At 42.5% G+C, this 21,265-nt stretch overlaps 1 protein-coding gene across 2 annotated transcripts in view; it reads right to left on the bottom strand.

Annotated features, from left to right (window-relative positions):
* The window catches only part of Chrna5 (cholinergic receptor nicotinic alpha 5 subunit), a 34,055-nt gene extending 24,803 nt beyond the window's left edge, over positions 1-9,252 (bottom strand). Inside the window, exon 1 of one of the 2 annotated variants that reach the window (XM_040730041.1) lies at positions 9,019-9,252. In XM_040730041.1, the coding sequence (XP_040585975.1) occupies positions 9,019-9,124 (106 nt within the window). In that variant the 5' untranslated portion in view covers positions 9,125-9,252. The remainder of the gene's footprint in view (positions 1-9,018) is intronic. The other variant, XM_040730042.1, reaches the window with a different exon arrangement.
* Between the last annotated feature and the right edge of the window lie 12,013 nt (positions 9,253-21,265).

Here is a 21,265-nt window from a genome sequence, read left to right as displayed (position 1 = left end):
AGCAGTCCTGGCCACACAACTGGGCTTTGAAAGAGGTTAATGTTCAATTCTTAGGGATTGGAACCCTATCTGAAGTTAAACAGAGTGTCAAATGGATTGACTTTATTGGGCCAGAAGGACAGAGAGGAAGGTTAAAGCCATATGTTGCAGATATTGCTATAAACCTCTGGGGTCGTGATCTACTTCAGCAATGGAATACGCAGATTAAAATTCCTCCTGTATCAGCTAGGAATTATAGACAAGCTCTTAGTGGTAGTAAGAATATAGTAAGACAGTACAGAAAACAGATGCCAAATGTACAGGCTGTACAGAAGCAAGATGCTAGTGCCAAACCTACAGAGCAACCGAAAGCTCTACCATTAAAATGGCTGACAGATGAACCTGTCTGGGTGGGTCAATGGCCTATGACATCTGAGAAGTTAGAGGCTTTGGAGAAGTTAGTTCAGGAACAGCTAGATGCTGGACATATTGAGGAATCAACTAGTGCATGGAATTCACCTGTTTTTGTTGTCAAGAAGAAGTCTGGTAAGTGGAGAATGGTTACTGATCTTAGAGCCATCAACAAGGTAATTCAGCCTATGGGGTCTCTACAACCTGGGATGCCGTTACCTTCTCTAATTCCTAAGGATTGGCCAATTATAGTTATAGACTTAAAAGATTGTTTCTTCACCATACCATTACAAGAAAATGACAGAGAAAAGTTCGCCTTCACGGTACCTACCTATAATAATTCCCGTCTGGTACAGAGATTCCAGTGGAAGGTACTACCTCAAGGTATGTTAAACAGTCCAACTTTGTGTCAATATTTTGTGAATAAACCTCTAGAAATAATTCGTAAAAAATTTCCACATTCGTTAATATATAATTATATGGATGACATACTATTGTCTGATTCAAATAAGGATACTTTGGAAAAGATGTTTGAGGCAGTAAAGGAAATTTTGCCTCGCTGGGGATTACAAATTGCCCCAGAAAAAATACAAAGAGGAGATTCTATTAACTATTTAGGTTATAAAATAGATGCTCAGAAAATTAGACCACAAAAAGTACAGATCAGAAGAGATCGTTACCGGACTCTTAATGATCTTCAAAAACTATTAGGAGAAATCTCTCAATTACAGACAATTATTGGTGTAGAAGGGCATGATTTAAAACACCTGAAAATGGCTTTAAAAGGAGATAAAGACCTAAACAGCCCACGAGTACTATCAGCTGAGGCTGAAAAAGAATTAGAATGGGTAGAAAAGAGAATATTAGAAGCACATGTGGACCGTGTGGATCCAAATCTGGACTGTATTCTGGTTATTTTACCATCTAGAGAATACCCTCAGGAATATTAATGCAGAGGGAAGACATCATTCTAGAATGGGTATTTCTGCCACATAAACAAAATAAAAAATTGAAAACCTATATAGAAAAGGTCTCAGATTTGATATTAAAAGGTAAATTAAGGCTTCGTCAACTGACTGGGAAAGACCCAGCTGAAATTATTGTACCTTTAACGAATGAGGAAATTTCCTCCTTATGGAAGGATAATGAGTATTGGCAAATAGCTTGCAGTGACTTTTTGGGAAGTATTAGTAATAACTATCCCAAAACAGAGAGAATCAAATTCATAAAGAAAACAATTTGGATTCTTCCACGTATCGTGAGGCAAACATCTATTTCTGGAGTTCTTACCTTCTACACGGATGCAAACAAATCAGGTAAGGCAGGGTATAAATCAGGAAATATAAGTAAAGTAGTTCAAAGCCCTTACAACTCCGTACAAAAGGCAGAGTTATATGCCATTCTCATGGTACTTAAAGACTTTACAGAGCCCCTCAATATAGTCATGGATTCTCAGTATGCAGAAAGAGTTGTCCTGCACATTGAGACTGCAGAATTTGTTCCTGATAATACAGAATTAACCTCATTGTTTTTACAATTGCAGGAAATCATCAGAAACAGGACTCATCCTATATATATAAAACACACATCAGATCCCATACAGGTCTGCCAGGTCCTCTGGCACAAGGCAATGATGAAATTGATCGTTTATTAGTAGATAATGTGTTGGAAGCTTCAGAATTTCATAAGAAACACCATGTTAACAGCAAAGGTTTAAAGAAGGATTTTTCTATCACCTGGCAACAAGCCAAAGAAATAGTAAGAAATTGTCCCAGTTGCTCATTGTACAATCAAACTCCATTACCAGCAGGTTGTAATCCTAAAGGTGTTCACAGAAATGAACTTTTGCAAATGGATGTATTTCACTTCCCAGAATTTGGCAGTTTGAAATATGTACACCATATTATAGACACATACTCAGGCTTCCAATGGGCTACTGCCCTCAGCTCTGAAAAAGCTGACTCTGTTATTACACACCTCTTAGAGGTAATGGCTGTTATGGGTATACCTAAAACAATAAAAACTGACAATGGTCCAGCATATGTCTCCAGTAAATTGGAACAATTCTTCAAATATTATAATATAAAACATGTAACTGGTATACCTTACAATCCCACAGGACAAGCAATAATTGAAAGATCTAACCGAACCTTAAAAGAGATGCTTCATAAACAGCCAGGGAAAACAAAGACACCTAAACACAGGTTACACAATGCTTTACTAACGTTGAATTTTCTTAATGCTGATGAAAAAGGACAAACTTCAGCAGAAAGACACTGGACTACAGAGAAGACTTCTGAACTGAACCAACCAGTGTATTTTAAGGATGTTATGACCTCAGTCTGGAAATCAGGATATGTGTTACGTTGGGGAAGGGGTTATGCTTTTGTTTCCACAGGAGAAGAAAAGGTTTGGGTTCCATCAAAATTAATTAAAATTCGATCAGAACAGAAAACATCTCAGGAAGAGGAAGATAACAGCCCATCTACAAATTCATAGTCCACCATGGGTAAAGTGACCTCCTAAAAGGAAAGAGAAGTGTTTTGTTTTTTGTATTCACAGGTAAACTCAGCAAAGAATACTGGACTTATGGATTCCTGTAGAAGAATGAATAGCTACCCTGAGGACCATCAAACAAACAGTAACTCACTGTGTGGTAGCAAAGTCTAAATCTCTCTATATTGTTTTTTCATAGTACCCTTTTATCTTTATTTCTTCACATACCTCAGTTCCCATTCATTTAACTGAAGCTGGCTTTGGAGTTGGATTGGCTCTCCTACTCTAAACTCAAGCATATTATTTAAATACAATTCAGAATTTCTGTATTATATCAAAGAGCCATTGATATAAGCCAGAAGAAATAAAATGAGGGACTGTTATCTATGGATTTCTTTTTCTGAACAGTCTAATTTCCTCCAGGTTTTCCATCTTCCCTATTGTCACCTCTTCTATATGCATACATATGAAAGTTAAAATATTTCTTTGTTAACATTAATGTTTGAGTTTTCCAGAGAACAAGGGATTTCCTGACAGCAATCTTCAACTGCTTCCGAAAGAAAATGAGGATCCACTTCCTTGACTTCACCTGATTCGACTGGAGGCATCTGAACTGTCCCACATCATTGACTCCACCTGACAAGCACTATCCTGAAAATGGCTTGAAACTACATCACTCTACACAACTCCGGACCAAGAAACTGAAACGGCACATCTTCTACAATCTGGCCAGAGCTTCAGATGAGAGCTTCAATCAACACTAGAACCCCAGTCAGGAACTTCAATCAAGCATCTCCTGCCATACTGAGACTGTCTGATCTACTGAGATTTTGTTATACTAACATTTTCTTTTCACAGGTCCCCATAAGATTATCATCGTCCCATCTCAGCAGGAAGTAGTTTTGAGAATTCCACGCCCCCTCTCCCTACTATTGATATTATAAGATAGTTTACACCTGTTAGTGTTAGTTTTCAATTATTTTAGAGTTGGGATTGGAAGGAGGTGTTCATATTTAGGTGTTTCTTTCAGATAAGTTTAGGTTTAGATAGAAGTTTGATACATTTTTTTCATGGACACAAGTTAGTTGTCCTTTTTTAGACTAAAAGGGGAATTGTAGGAGGAAGTCTGATGCCGCCATTAAACATGTGACTTATTAGAGGCGCATACAGATGAGGTAATAAAAGGGCGGTTTACCACACCGCTAACCACACCCACTTTAGGCAGGACTAAAGACGTATACGTACGTAGGCGGAACTACGTCACTAGCCAGGCCCACTTTTGGGCATGGCTAGGGGCGTTACGGGGGAAGGCATAAAAGACAGCACACAGGAAGTCTCGGTCTCTTTTCCTGGAGTTCGGCTTCCGGTCCGGCCGCTAGCTGAGAACTGTTTGGCTCCTCTGGGTTTGGTATCTTGTGAGTAATTTTCTACATTAAATACTTAGCTTTACTGTCAGTAATTGTGTGTCGCGTATCGTTACAGCGTCCGTTTAGCCTACAAAGGCCTTACTGCTGAAGACATCGTTTACATAGCTCACTGAACACAGAGAAGTCCAGCTGGTGCCTAGCTAGAGCCTCAACCCTACTGACTAATGTTCATGGTATTGGAAGTTACTCTGCATGTTACCAGAGGAGAAAGAAAACCACAAGCCCTGCAGTCTGATATGCTGGTGTAATAGTGGCACAAACATTGTAGGAGTAACTAATCATTCTCTGATTGGATTTAAGGTCTACTCCACAGAACAGAACCCATGCCTGATACTGCTCAGGCAGCCAAGAACCTGAGACTGAATAGGTCACTGGCCTAAGAGAAAACCAAATAGTATAATTTTGCTAAAGGAACACAGCAATAAACTGGCTCCTAATGACATTCTGCTCTACCCATAGATCATCGTCTTACTCAGCTATCATCAGAGAAGCTTTCTCCTGCAGTAGATACAAACTAACACAGGGATCCACAAACTGGACAGTGTACAGAGACAGAGATTTTGGAACATTCAGTCCAAATCAGCATGGCTTTATCAAGCTCATGGCTTCCATGAGCTCATTGGGAGTGGTACTATTCAGAGGTGTGGTTTTGTTGGAGTAGGTGTGGCCTTGTTGGAGAAGGAAACCACTGTAGGGGTGGGGTTTGGGGTTTCCTATGCTCAAGATATGCCCAGTGTCTCAGACCACTTCCTGTTGCCTGTGGTCAAAATGTAAGAACTCCTAGCTCCTTGTCTGCCTGCATGCTGCCTTGCTTCCTGCCATGACAATAACGAACTAAAACTCTTAATAGTTAAGTGTGCCACTCCACTTAAATGTTTTCTTTATAAGAATTACTGTGGTCATGGTGTCTCTTCACAACAATAGAAACCCCAACTAAGATACCCTTCCCTAAGGTCTCAAGAAACCATACAGAAAGACTGTGAGAGCCAGAGGGATAGAAGACACCAAGAAAACATGCCTTCCAAACACAACAGGACCGACACACATGTGACTCACAGAAACTCTGGCGGCATGCACGGGGTCTGCACAGGTTCGAGACAGAGAGGGTCCCAGCACTGAGAAGGGGAAGTAGACAGGGCTCCCACTCATAACCAAGAAGGTACTTCAAATTAACTTCCTTTAAAAACAATTAGCCTTCTCCAATGGAGTCTCATTGGGTATATTAACCACACCTAAGGGTAGGCCTCGTGCTCAGCAGTTAATGGACAAAACTAAACAAATTTAATGGTATTTTTGTCTCATATTGCTGTGTTTGGATTTTTTAAGCTGCCCTTTTGCTTATATATTATGGTTTCTGAATTAGTGATTTTTGTGTGTGTGTGTGTGTGTATGTGTTTGTTTCTTGTATTTTTTTTTTAATTCTGGTCTGTTTGCCTGTTTTCTAAAGAGAGATTATTTTTCTCAGAAAGGGCATGGGGTAGGGAGGTGGAGAGATGGGAGGATGGAAGGTGGATATGATCTAGAAGAATTTATTATATGCAAAAATTATTTTCATTAAAAAATATATATGAAAAAGTTAACCAGGGCTGGAGATATAGCTTAGTGGTTAAGAGCACTGACTGCTCTTCCAGAGGACCTGGGTTCAATTCCCAGTACCCACATGGCAGCTCACAACTGTCTGTAACTCCAGTTCCAGGGGACTGGACACCCTTAGCCAAACACCAATGCACATAAAGTAAAGATAAATTAATTAATTAATTAACCTCCCCAAATCAAATACCTGTTTTTGCTGCTTCATCTATGCTGACTAATTAAAATCCGAGGTTAGCTGAGAATACTGATTAAAAGCAAAGCCCAGGCTACCCACGCTCAAATCCAGATTCTCTCATTCATTAGCTGTGGCCTAGATCAAATCATATAAATTACTTGTACGTCAGCCTCAGCATTTGTTAAATCAAGCTCTAAAAAGGCAGAGGCTTTGTTTACTGCCACATCACCAGCACGTAAAACCCTGATTTGCCCCCAAATAAATGCTGCAGGATGAGTCAGTGGAAACACTTCACACACGATGGGTTGTTTCATTAAAACATATAAAGCCAGAGCACCCAGAGCATGCTCAATAAATGGCAACACTTGCTTTAAAAAGTGAGTAAATGACAAAGGTAAAGCTGACGGCCGCCGTGAGTGTGTTTCGGTTAGTTTCTGAAAGTGTAAATAAAAACAATGAAAGGTGAGAAGGGGAAAACCTTCAGACCTCAAACTCTATGAATTATTTCATCTTCCTTTGAGGGAAGAACATACACTAACATAAAATGTCACACAGCTAAGAATGACACCTAACTAATGACGGATTAATTTCCATAAATGTCCTCATCACAGGACAGTTCAGAAGACCCATATTATCTTAATGTACTAGTAAATTACATTTCATTGGAGACAAAATTGCCTTCCAGGCTACTTTCCACAGCTCTGTGACCTTCAGTCAGCCAAATAGGTATGGCTGCTGGCTGACTAGACAAGAATTCTTTTTATCTGAGAATTGGTTCACAGGAAACTGTAAGGCTTATGGTGAGAATCTAAGATGAATATGAAAAAACAGTAAAACATAAAACATCTACCTCTACTCTATCATCTTAAAGGGGGAGAGAGAGGGAATCAGTCAAGTTGAATATGCCCCCAAAACAGTCAACTAATAGGTCTCTCAGCTCCACATGGTATTTCAGCCACTGTGAATTCAAAGGTAGTTGAACACAAAGGCATATTAGCATTTAGTTGCAAGTGTACAGCTAAATCATTTCTTATTGTAGTCTTCTTCACAATGCTTACTTGGAATGCACAGAACTTAAGTTTAGAGCTGTACCCAGGAACAGTTAATGGCCTTTTCTTACAAGTGAGAGATTATCCAGGGTGATATTATTGCTCCATTCATTCATTCATAAACATTTACTGGTCTCCTATAATAAACTAGGTACTGAGGACACAAAGATAAACAGTAAAGCACCGCCGCTCTTGGGTGCTGAGAGACAGCTCAGCTGCTTGTGTCACAAACACAAAGACCTGAGTTTGACCCACTGCAAAATGTAAAAGGAGGCCTTTTAATCTGTCACAGCTGCCCAGGTAATCCCAACAAAATTAGGGAGGCGAAGACAGGTGGATTCCTGAAATTTAGCAGGATTCTCAGCTTGCTTATCCTAATCCAGGAAGCCCGGGGAACCAATGAGAGATTGTTATAAATAAAAAGCCAACCAAACTGAATGCCTCCCGAGGAACACTGGCTGACCTCTGGCTTCAAACCACAAAGGTGCTCACATGGGACAAACAAACTGAAAAACTATAATACAACAAGATGGTTATTATTAAAGAAGTGCCACTGAGTGAGAGCCCAAAGGAGAAGGCCATCAAGTTTGGGTAAACACCAAATGCTGCAGAAGAGTAGATGTGTACACCAATGAAGACTCAGCAACAATGGTTTATCTTAAAACCCAGAAATCTGTTCAGATTCCCAGCTCCACCAAAGAGATGGAAGCCACCATTTTCTAGGCTGTCAGACTCTGCCTGGCATTTTATATGTACCAATCAATTCTGAAAATGACTGGGAAAAGTAAGCAGTGTTATCCTTGTTTTTTCAAATAAGGAACGTAGCAGAGAGAATTCTGTCCTAAGGCACTCTGGAGGCATAATTTGAGACCAGGACATCCCTTTCCTTCTCTAAATTGTAATACTCCTTTGCAAAGATTTTATTGCATCAGTAAACCTATCCTGTAACCGGGAATTCTAGTCCACAAAGTTACCACCTCCTAAAGAAATCAGGAATCACTATTAAAGAATCTTAACGAAGCCAGGAAGTGGTGGCATATGCCTTTAATCCCACCACTCAGACGACAGAGGCAGGTGGACCTGGTGGCTCACTGTGAGTTCGAAGCCAGCCTGTTCTGCAGAGAGAGAGTGAGTTCCAGGACTGCCAAGGCTACACAGGGAAACCGTTTCTCAAAAAACCAAAACCAAAACAAACAAACAAATTTAACGAAAGGAAGATAAGATCCTCCAGGCTTCCTCTTCTCACTAAAACTGAGCTTCAGGTGCAGCGACCCTCTGCCACCCTGCTCCAGTATAGAACACACCACAGGTGCTCCAGAAATGGTGACATTTTTCTCCAAAGAACTGAAAGGGCTGACGAATTTATGCTAAAGCACTGGAAATTCCAAGTCCAAGGCTTTGTTTCTATCCCAATCCACAACATCTTGAAACACTAACGAGACATGGGAAGGGGGAGCACCATGCTCCAAAGGAGCAAGGAACCCTTGCAAGTGATGAGTCCTGAAGCCTGGGGTGTGGACTGCCTAGCACTGCTTTTGTAAACGTTTCCATCCTCTGGCAAAAGGAAAGATTTCAGATGCAGCAGAAGTGAGGCAGGAGAGAATGGACTATAGTCTCAAGAGCCCAGTGTCCACACCGTGATCCATAAACGAAGTGGGAAGCCGGATAACAGCGGCACGCTCAAAGGAGAAAGTTGTTGCGAGGCACACCCTACACCAGCCGCCCCAACCAAGCGAACTACCGAACGCCCAAACTGGCATTTTCTTTGCGTTTGGATGAACAGAGCTGGGCGCTAACCTGGAACCTCACCCCGAATTCCCAGAAGAAAGGGAAAGAGAGCGGAGCCCGGCTGCGCGACCCCGAGACCCGCGACCCCGCCCGGGCTCACCTCCCCGCGCGCCCCGCGCAGCCCCGGCCGTCCGCCAGCGCCCCGCCAGCAGCTGCACCATCAAGAGCAGGCGCAGCGCGCGCTGCCGCGACCCCCACGCCGCCATCGCCCGCCCGCCGACGGCCGCCTCGCCGGGCCCGGAGGGACTAAGTCGCCGCGGAACTCCTCTGGTTCCTCGGGAGCCACCCGCCGCTAGCTCTTCAGCTCCAGAACGAAACCCAACTCGCAGAGTGGCAGCCGATCCAAGGCGCCCGAAGGCGGAGCCCGCGGTGCTTGGCCCCGCCCCAATGGTCCGCAGCCCCGCCCTTGGAGGCCGCACCCAGTTATTCTAGGCTCCGCCCCTGGTCCAGCCCCATCAACTCGTAGCTCCACCTTTCCACACCTGACTCTGTTTTGTCAACCGTTCCCCACCGCCAGGCACGAATTCTGACCGGTGTAAAGGCTGTCCTGACTTTTGGTGCGGTTTTGTTTCGTTTTGTACTGTAGTTCAGTCAGACTTCGAACCCACGATAACCCTCTTGCAGCAGTCTGGAGAACGCTGGATTTCTGCGTGAGCCACTGGTGAGCCTCTCGTACTCCTGTTACAGATCTGCAAGGCCACCCTGGTCAAATCATCCTTCATTATGGGTTTATTTTCCCTTCGTTTTATGAGATGGATAATTAGAGTTCTCTGAAGGACAGCTGTGGCTGACAACTCTGACATGCATTCAAGTCATCCAATGAAATAATAGGCAGTCGCTTCCAGAGTAGGGCGTGCTGCCCATGTTGCCGTCACTTAGCATTATAAATATTAGTACCTTTGACTGCCATAGCCTCCTAGCAACTTTGATGGAGCTCGATGCCGACTGTGTCTCAAATCCCTCCAGACCCTTACGCTGTACCTCATTGCTTCTGTTCATAATTGATTAGAAAGCTTCATTTGGTTGAAGAGACTCGGGCAAATTATCTTTAAACTTCAGCTGCAGAGCGTGCCAGATTTTTCACAGAAAATTATGGATTTGGCACCTCTACAATTCATTATAGGCAGAAACCTCACTCTGAGCTCCAGCCTGCCTAAGTCTGTTAAAAGTGAGATCTGGTTGCAAACAATCTCAAAGGCAAAATCCATTTAAGACTTTTTTCCTGTGTACAAGTATAACCAGGGAAGTGGAAACAATATCCAAAGGAGCTAGTCTGTTTAAGCAGGTCAGTGAAGGAGCCAGAAAATAAAAGATGTGTATGGTGCTAACAAGGCCAGTCAGTAATTACACCTCTGCACAGGATCGAGACGGTGTTTAAGCCCCCTGCACTGCACATTTATGCTTGGAAGAATGTATGGGACTTACAGCCACTTGGGCCATTTGTCCTACCCAGTGTTTGGATGACTATAAAGTGTTGGTTCTACTTTTACAGCTAAGGGGTTTGGAGACAGAAGTTGAATAACTGCTGAAGGTCACAATACCTGTCAGTGGTAAGACTGGGATTAAATGGTTATTAGCTCAGCCACAGAGAGCATAATTGGAACTTCTGGACCCAGCCAAAGTGTTACATCCACAATCATGAGAAGACAATTATCTATATAATCTCTGTAATGCACCATTGTCAGTTGAGCAACAGTGTAGCGTGTAATGTCTTGGGCACTTGAAAACCCAGCCAGTAATCACAGGACATAATGCATTTGTCTTGGAAGGTTTCCCCTCTAGGATGGTGTGCCAGGTGGGTGGCTGCACTTAATTGTTGACAGACCTCTCCACACTGCTAGGAGACTCTGGCTGATCAAATGACAGTGAAAGCTGCTGTTGTTGCCACAGCCACCACCAAAGTGCTGACATAGAATCCACCCCTAACTTTCTAGGATTTAGCTAAAGGAACTATTATACAGTTCATTTTTTATTTTGTAATGCTTTCATTTTATTTACATTTATGTCTGTGTGAGTATTCGATTGTGCATATGGATGCCGGAGGAGGCCAAAAGAGGGTGCCGGGTCCCTTAGGAATGGAGTTACAAGCAGTTGTAAGCTGGGAATGGGTTTGGGTGCTGTTGAACTCTAGTCCTCTGGAAGAATAGCAAGTGCTCTTAAGACCTGGGCTTGGATCCCAGAACCATCATAAAAAGCTTGATGTGGCTGCACGATATTCCTAGAATCCCAGTACTATGTGGGATGGAGACAGGAGAGTTGCTGAGGCTTTCTGGACTCTAGCTCTAACTCTGGGTTCAGTGAGAGACTCTGTCTCAAAGGAAAAGGGCAAAGAGTGATAGAGCAGGATATCCTTCTCTGGCTTCTGAACTTTCAAGCATTCACACATATATTCACATGCACATACCCACACCCCAGAAAAGACATAGGGTTTAATAATTATCAGATTGACCCAGCTAAGTATGGAGATGTAATTAGTATTTTTCAAAAATACAAGTTGATTTATTCTTAAGCAAAAAACTAGGGAGGTACTTTTATTGCCCCCCACTTTGTCTTGACTGGCTCTTCATCCTCTCTCATGCCCCTCCCTTTTAGAAGCCCATTGGTGTCGGGGGCCAACAGGCAGCATTGGAGCTCATGGAACAAGGCTGTGTGGTTTGTAAAGCCATGCCTGTGTGAGCCTTGCGGAGGCAAAGCCCTGAGGACTACACATCCTGAGGACCTCATGCTGTTGTTGAGCATGGCTCTGATTATTGCCTTCATGGTCACCACATCCCTCATAATCTATGGGCTTTATGAAAACTCCCAGGGGGTTCTAGCCCTCACTGGGCAGTGTCACTGGTACTTACAATAATAGTGATTGACTTTTCCCAAGCATGGCTGCTGGAGCAGATTAATGATTCAACCACCAACCTTAGAAAGAATATAGACATGTAGAATTGTTAATAAGGTTAGGTTAAGATGCTTTTGTTAATGACTTTGAGATAGCAAATCTTGGGGAACAACTGAAAGTTAAAAAGACACGCTTTTAATAGTTGAACAAGGGACTTGTTGAGGTCGGGGAACAGGAACAATGGTAGCCTGGCTATTGCTGGCTGACATAACTTTCTTGCTAGGATGGGTTGATGATCAATAGGATGATTAATTCCTTGTATCCATTTCTGCCCTCAGCTTCCTGATATAAAAAAAAACAGTTGATGAGTGTGTATGCACTCTGAGGATTAAAATAGAGGTGACTGGTTGTTTTTCATATATAAAAGTTTAGAATTCTGATTCTTTTAAGATTATATGATTACCTTTTGAGATAAATAATAAAGTGATTGATCCTTTCTTTGTAACTGCAAAATGCAGCCTTCCGGGAAAAGAACTGACTGAGAAAGACGCCTTGCTTGCTTCCACTCTGCTAATCTATAACAAGTTGCTTGGACATGAATGTATGTGGCTTTTTGGAGATAATTTGTTTTTCACCTGTAATATGTAAAATGTTTAATCATGTAAGGGATATGGAAAACATGCTGGTTTTTTTTTACTTGCATTCATTGTAATCATTCACTTAAAAAATAGATTGTAACCACATTGTAATTTTTATATTGCTTGAAAGGTTTTGCTGGAGTATATAAACTGTAAGGGAAAAAAGAAAGCCTGACAATATACTTGAAATCATTACTGTTACACATCGCTTACTACATCCCACACTGCCCTTTGCTGTTAGCCTCCTCATCACTAATTGCCCACACTCAGAATCTGGCAATCACCTTCTCCCTCCTCCGGCTTCACTTACTGGGTTACTCTCGACCTTAAGTGCACTAGGAACATCGCAGAAACTAAATCCTAAAGTCCTGCTGCCTTTGATAACTCTCTTTCACCACCTCTCCCGTGTTCGAAGTTCCAGCCACACTGGCTCCTTCAGTTGCTGGAAGAAGCAATCCTGGTGCTGTGGGGGGACTTTCACACATGCTGGTAACTCTTTCTGGACCCCACTCCTCTCATTCTTCCTGATCCCTAGTCCAGCGTCAGCCCGGGCAGTATCTCTCACTCTTTGAAAGACAAGCCAGCCTGTCTAAGTTGCGTCCTTTGTTACTCTCTGCCTGTTAGTCTCCATCATGGTCCCATGTCCACCCTTCGCTACTGTGTGAGTCAGACTGCCACCCTTGTGGGAGGAAGCAAGGAAGGAAGGAAGGAGAGAAGGAAGGAAGGAAGGAGGGAAGGAAGGAAAGAGGGAAGGAAGGAGGGATGGAAGGAAGGAAAGAAGGAGGGAAGGAAGGATGGAAGGAAGGAAGGAAGGAAGGAAGGAAGGAAGGAAGGAAGGAAGGAAGGAAAAGAAAGTCAACTGGAAAGGAGGAAAAGGTTCCTTTTGGCTCAGGGTTTCAGAGGCCTTGACCGTGGCCTCTTGGCCATGATGCTTTGGGTCTGTGACTGCATAGACATCACACTGGGAGCAGGTGGTAGAAGAAAGCTGCTGAGTTCTTGTGGCTGCCAGTGAAGAGCCCCAACAGTTAGCCCCCCAATAGTTGGAAAATTACTAAGCTGTCCTTGGACGTGAGCAGCTGCACTTAAACATCTTCCCCTGGTGGTCCTCAACTACTTGAAAATATTTCCCAGACCTCAGTCCTCAAGGACTTGGGAACATTCCCCAGACCTCAAGGTTCCAGGCTGGTCACAAAGTTCAGCCAGGGCACGGACGTTGCCTGAGACAGATAAAGAGCCAGTCAGCCAGACAGCCACAAGCGTGCGTGTTTGCATGAAGGTCTGGCACCAACGCCCAAACTCCCCTTGTGCCCCCACCACCCCGTTTGCAGCTTTAGGTTTTAAAAACTTGCTTTAGCCTGGCGGTGGTGGCGCACGCCTTTAATCCCAGCACTCGGGAGGCAGAGGCAGGCGGATCTCTGTGAGTTCGAGGCCGGGCTGGACCGACAGCCTCCAAAACAATACAGAGAAACCCTGTCTCGTAAAACAAAACAAAACAAAACAAAACAAAACAAAAAAACCGAACAAACAAAAATCCTTGCTTTAATTTCTGCTCGGGGTTCACTCCTTCCCAAGGCTGCTGAACCCCGGCGCGCCGGCTTAATAAAAATCCTCTTGTGTTTTGCAGCGAACTTTGGCTCCCTGGTGGTCTTTGGGGCGAGAGTCCCGAGAGAAAGACTGAAGGGTCTTTCACCAGCAAACAGAAAGAGAGGAAGGGGCCAGGATCCCAACGCCCTCCACAACAGAACACCCTCAATTAGCTTCCTTTAATAAGGCTTCCTCTCTGAGAAGGTCCACACCTCCCAAGAGCACCACCAAGTAGGGACCAAGCTTTCAAGAGTCTTTGGGAGACATTTAGGACCCAAACCGTGACAACCACATGTGTTAGAATTTGTAATTCTTGAAACTCTTGAGTGTTTGATTTCCCTTGATTTCTCCTGATAGGAAGCAGCTGTGCCTGGCTTAGTCGCCAGCTTATGCCCAGCATATTGAGCACATGCTAGATGTTCCAAATGTTCATTGGATGAATAAATGAATGCTAATTGGTTAATCCACTATTTCAGAGCTGGTGAACTAGAAGGCTGAGTAGCGATTCTGATTCTGGTGACCTGACTTCAAACACTTCACGGTGTGCTGACGTGAACTTGATCTCTCTCCCCCTAAGCCCTGTTAGTAATCTTTAACAGTCCCTTAAAACATGCTCAATGGGATATACAGTCTGTGCCACAGCACCCAGGGGCTCCATGGAGAGTAGCTGTAGTTATTTACGTGACAATTATTTGCAGATGTGCTTTTACACTTAACCAAAACCCCGAGCATAGGGAATTTGATGCTGTGGAGTTAAAACACAGTAAATGAAAAGGAAGTTAAGAGGTAAAAGAATTGCAAACTAAAGCCGGGCGTTGGTGGCGCACGCCTTTAATCCCAGCACTTGGGAGGCAGAGGCAGGCGGATCTCTGTGAGTTCGAGGGCAGCCTGGTCTACAAGAGCTAGTTCTAGGACAGCCTCCAAAACAATACAGAGAAACCCTGTCTCGAAAAACCAAAAAAAAAAAAAAAAAAAGAATTGCAAACTATAAGAAGTCAAAAATAAACATTGTCATCTGCAACTGGTATGACCTAATGAGTTACCTTTTATATTGTTGGCTTTTCCTCTCTGTAACGGGGTCAACTGAGCTAAATTCAGAGCTAAGCAGTGTCCTCAAATCTTCCATTCATTGCTTTCATTACAGCTTGGTGATAAATTTTGCTGTGAGCCTCTAAAATGAGAGCCAGGCTGAAAAGTTAATTAAAGATAAAAATGGATACTGTCAACTTTATTGCTGACAGGAAATGAGTTGTCACAGATTAGAGGAAAGAAAAGCAAGAATTGATAGGATATTAAAATTCAAACCCCCAAAACAAATGCTGTAAGAAGCAAAGGCAAGGGTTATCTCAATATCACAATCAAAATGTTAAGTTCCAAACATAGACTCATGTAGACATCTTGGCTTCATTATATCTATCCTTGGTGTACATGTGTGTTTACCCAGTACACTTGGAAGTCAGAGGACAAATTGCTAGTTTTCTCTTTCTAATATATGGGTCCCAGGGATCAAACTTATACTTTTATTAGGTTTAAATAACTATATTCGATTGTGTTTAATTAAATGATACATAAATATGTTGTATATTCATGTGGTAAATATATATAAATTAAATAAATATATTTAAATATGCATTTTATATATAAACCATTCATAAAATTCAGCTATCCTACTGAAATAATCACATAATGTAGCATAATGCTATAGATTTGACTGCCATTAGAAAGACAAGTGTTAACAAGCAAATGGTAATTTACCTACAAAACAATAAGTTATAATGTATCTTGAACAAAAATCAGCTCTTGTTTACAATAAAGACATTGGGGCTGGGAAGGTAGCTATGTGGGTAGAGAATAAGGAGCTGAGTTTAGGCTTTCTGCCCCCACACAAGAAGCTACACATGGTAGCACACATCTCTAAGCCCTATGCTCAGCAGGTAGAGACAGGCAGATCCCTGGAATAGAGACCCAGGTAGCTGGCCAGACAGTCTAGCCAAAATGTTGAGCTTGAGACAGTGAGAGACCATGTCTCAAAAGAGAGGTTGGAGATAGAGAAGAGAGATCTGACATGAACCTCTGGCCTGTGCTATATAGTGGACATAGATTGACACACACATAACACACACACACACACACAGACACACACACACACACACACACACACGAATGAATGAAGATATTATTCCCACATTAGGAGAGTACGGTATTCCAATATCCTTAAGTGTTAAAATCCTTTAAATTGGCAGCGATGAATCATGCTATGAAAGATTTTTTTCTTTTAAGACCAATTTGGATTTCTGTAGCTGAAGTCTCTCAGCAGATCTGCAGTCGCAGTCATACACTGCTTAATGACAGAAAGCTGTTCCCAGAAACTTGCTATTAGGTGACTTCCTTATTGTGTGAGCATCATAGAGTGTGTTTTCACAAACAAAGGCCGCCATGACACCATTAGCTGATGTCCTCTTGAGAAATTAATATGCCACATGTGAAGACCCTTGCTAACTTGGACATTGCTTTTCTCAGGGTAGGAATGTGTTCAGTATGTAAGAGCTAGATGTTTGTGATTAATAAAAGCAATTTATTACAAATATTTGTTTGTTAAGTGATGGTCCTCCACCGATACTACTGTAAATTTACACAAAGACATCAGGCCATTATTTTAATCTCTATAAGATGCAATTGTAAATATCAGGTCTGTGCCAAGGATAAAATTTAAATATTCTTACCAAGTGTATACCCTATCTCTTTCTCCATCTTGCTGTACTAGGTAGAACATGTATCTATAGCTACTACTACGTGTGATGAGTGAATCCAAAGCAGCTATTATGCTGCGGGTTTGAGCACAGAATTCCAGGTGTTTGCAGTTGCACACCAGAACCGCCATCTCAGGATGTAACTCACTGAACCAGGCATGGTGGGGCATGCCTGCTATCCTAATGTGTGGTAGGCAAGAGGATTAATAACTCAAGGGTCATCCATGACGCTTCAGGGTAGCCTGAGCTACATGAGACCCTCTCCAAAATGAAAGACTTGCCTGCGAGATGGCTTAGTAGGTAAGAGCACAAGCCTGGGAAGCTGAATTTGACCCCCAGGAGCCACACCCGTGTGGAATCTGATGGAGAGAACTGCCTCCTCAAAGCTCTCCAATGACTTCCACGTGCACAGTGGCATACATGCCCCCCCAAACAATAATAAGCAAGAATTTTATATTTTTGGTTGTGAGCCTAGCTTTTAACGGCTGTGCCATCTCTCTAGCCCCAAGAATTTTAAATGAATTCGATTGACTGCCTGCCAATTTAGTTGCTCCCAGAGTATTTCCATGTTATTTATTTACTTCTTGTTTTAATATTTACTGGTGTTTGTCTGTGTTTGTGTGAGTGTGGGCACTCTCTCCTTCCACCTGTTTTGATGCTAGGTCTCTCTTGCTTCTTCAGCAACGCTTGGTTCTCCTGTTTCTGGCTCCCATCCTGCATAGGAGTTGCTGGATTTGCAACACATACAACTGAATCTGGCTTTTTATGAGGGTTTGGGGGATTGAACTCAGGTTGTGAGGCTTGGTGGTTGGCACTTTAACTGGCTGTCTCCCTGGCCCTAAAATCTGATCTTCCAAAGGCCATAAATGTTAAAATCAAAATGACTTCATTTGCATGTGTAAGTTGTAAGCTATCTGCGTCCATTACTCTCTTTGTTGCTCTTACCAGATACAGACAAGGACCACCTGCAATTATGCCCATCCATGAGATACAGCCCAGAGCAACAGGGAATGCTTGGCTGCAGGCAGCCGCACACAGTGAGAGCCCATCTCCGGGTCTGCTCACCTACTCACATTTCAGCAGATCAGGAAACAGGGAGAGCCAAATGCTGGTTCCCTTCAGGCTTTCTCCTTTTTCTATGTATCCTGTTCCTGGCCTCCAGTCTCTGGAATGGCGCCAGCTACGTTTAGGGTGAGTCTTCTGCCCTTAGTTAAACTTCTTTGGAAATGCTAGCGCAGGCACTGTCAGAGATGTCTCCTGGGGGTTGTAATTGTGGTCAGGCTGATGAAGGGTTACTGTCACATCACACGGTAACACTGTCGGGGAAGTCAACAGACAACAAAACCCAGATGTGCTGCCTCGCTAACGTGCTTGACTCTCCTCTCATCCACTCTTCTAATTGATTTAGCCAGGGTTCCCTTCCCATCTAGCGTCATTTCCTGTGGAATAGTAATTAACATCAAAAAGCAAAAGCTCCCTTGAAAGGTTAGAGTAATGGGTGGCATTAATCGTTCCGTTGAATTGATTATCTTTAATCTAATTCAGCCACCTGATCCAACGATCTTAAAATTGGAAATGATTTGGTAATTCCCAGTCCCACAGCTACCTCATGGAAGACAGACTAGTTTCTTGATCGTGTGTTAACATACCCCATTAATTTGAGGTGTTTTACATTGTTTTTTTTTTCTTTTTTGTTTTTGCTCTTTCAAGACCAGGCTGAAAGTCACTGAGATCTGACTGCCTCTGCCTCCAGAATGCTGGGATTAAAGATGTGAGCCACCAATGCCTGGTTTTTTATTTTTTAAAAACTGAAAATTTCTTGAAGTCACCTGTAGGAAGAAGACTATTTTAATCTTTGCTTTTATTTGGTCTTCTCAGTTGTTGGTGAAACAGTAAAAATTTCTTCACACACACACACCCATATCACCCCACACAATCTTATCTATCTATCCATCTTTCCAGTACTCTGGGATAATATATCAGAAAATACAGAATTTTCTTGGAGAATTAGGAACTGTGCAGTCTTTACTCTAATGTTAGATAAATCTGAGAACCTTAACTCTTTCACTTTCATTCATTCATTCAATAAACATTTGAGGATCAACTGCATGACAAATTCCATGGAGGACACAAAAGCAAAACAGAAAATGATTCTGTCTTCATAGGACTTATTGCCTAGAGGAAAACAAACACTATAGTGTCCAAATCTGAAAAGTACTGAGGAAATTCATGGGAAATACTGAAGAGAGAATGGTGCATTGTGGGATGGGGTTAGGGGAGTCTCCCAGAGATCGCAATAAAAAAATGCCTTTCTGACAAGGTGACCTGAGCTAGAACTATAGACAGAGGAAGTGCTGGCCATATAGAATCCAGACAGAGGGAAAGGAAGAAACTTGATAGGAGGGAGCAGAGAGAGGAATCTTGCGATACATGGTTCTGGGATCAGTCAGAATGAAGAGAATGAACTCTAGTCCAAGGACAATGTGGTTCAGGTTTACAAGGAAGATTGTATTATTTGGGGGGTGGTCCCTGGTGTTTGCCTTGTTCTTGTGACAAATATCTGACTGAAGCAATATGGAGAAGGAGGTATTGTGAGGAAGTCACAGCAGCAGGAGAGTAAGACAGCTCGTTACGCTGTGTACACAGTCCTGAAGCAGAGAGAAATGAATGCTGGGTTTTTCCTTTTCATGTGATCCAGAACCCAAGCCCATGTCATGGTACCACCCATGTTTACAACAGGTTCCCACCTCAGTTAACCTAGTAATCTCCTATGGACTTTCCTCAGATTTGTTTCCATAGTGACTCTAGATCCTATGGAAATGACAAGATAAACCATCACATCCTCTTTAAATGAAATATAACAATACAAATAGGAAAGTTCAGGTAAAACTGAATACTTATATAGAATAAAAAGAACTCAACAAATTAGAAAATCTTGTTTTGTTGTTCTTACTTTGTTTTTGTAAAGACAGGGTCTTGATATAGACTCTGGCTGTCCTGGTACGCACTATGTAGACCATGCTGGCCTTCAGCTCAGAGATCTGCCAGCCTCTACCTCCCATGTGCTAAGATTAAAGGCATTTACCACCATGCCCAACAAAAAAAATAGGAATTGTTAAAATACTGACAAACATCATAATATCTAGGAAATTAAAGTTTGACTAATGGCCTAACACACCATAGAGCCTTTCCTCACCTGCCCCCTACTTTTCTTGGCATTGATGAGACTGAATTCTTGGCTTACAATTTTACCCACCTGCCACAGCCTTGATTCCAACTCCATTCATGACCAGCTTTGTTCTCCTCCACCATTCATAAGTGCCCAGTTATGGAGTCCAGAGATGGTGTTCATGTGTTGACACAGCTGTCGTTTAATATATACTTGTGTGTGTGGTGGCTTGAAAGAAAATGGCCCCAAAGGGACTATTAGGAGATGTGGCCTTGTTGGAGGAAGTGTGTCACTATGGAAGTGGGCTTTGCGGTCTCACGTATGCTCAAGCCACACCCAGTGAGACAGTTCACTTCCTGTTGCCTTTGGATCAAGATGTAAGGACTCTCTCAGTCAAGCACCTTGTCTGCTCTCAGGCTGCCTTGCTTCCTGCCACGCTGATAATGGACTAAGCCATTAACTGTAAGCAAGCCACCCCAATTAAATGGTTTTCCTTAACAAGAGTTGCCATGGTCATGGTGTCTCTTCACAGCACTAGAAACCCTAACAAAGGCAGCGCGTAAATTTCCTTTTAATATCTGTGTGTATGAGTATGTCAATCAGAGAATGATTTTTGTGTAGATTCCAGAGATGGGATCCATTTGACTGCCCTATATGACACAGCCACAGTCTTTGCATCTTCTTGTCACAGTCACCAAGGGTGTGAGGGAGGTTGGCATCCTAGGAGCCAATTTCACATGGAGATGGATAACAACAACCTCACTAGATGCAAAAACAACTATAAATAAATATATCCCATTTCACAATGACCACTCCAGTATCTTCCTAAAGGAGAAGTTTGAACAAAAATAGTTCACTTATTAATTGTAGTTAAAAGTTTTATTTCAGGGCCTGAAGAAATGATGATTCAGTGGTTTACTTCATGTTGCTCTTGCAGAGGACTCAAGTTCAGTTCCAAGCATCCTTTGTTGGGTGGCTCACAATTGCCTCTAACTCTAGTTCTAAGGGCTCCAACCCCCTCTTCTGGACTCCACAGGCATCTGAAGTCTTGCATCCACATACCCTCACACATTCCCAGATATATAATTAAAAATAAATCTTAAAAAGGTTTTAGTCTTTAAGCAGTGACTTTTCACTATATTGTCCATGTTGGTCTTGAACTCCCGGATTAAGAGAACCTCCAGATTCAATAGTTTGGATTGGTGTGCACCACAACACTATACTCAGGGAATTCTACTTCTGCAAAATTCATGAAAAATAGATGGGCGGGCTGGAGAGGTGGCTCAGTGGTTAAAAGCATTGACTGCTCTTCCAGAGGTCCTGAGTTCAATGCCCAGCAACCACATGGTGGCTCACAGCCATCTGTAATGAGATCT

This window comes from Mesocricetus auratus, unplaced genomic scaffold, assembly GCF_017639785.1.
Source record: "Mesocricetus auratus isolate SY011 unplaced genomic scaffold, BCM_Maur_2.0 Super-Scaffold_100022, whole genome shotgun sequence".
Lineage (NCBI taxonomy): Eukaryota > Metazoa > Chordata > Mammalia > Rodentia > Cricetidae > Mesocricetus > Mesocricetus auratus.
This window is presented reverse-complemented; position numbering and strand designations above follow the sequence as displayed.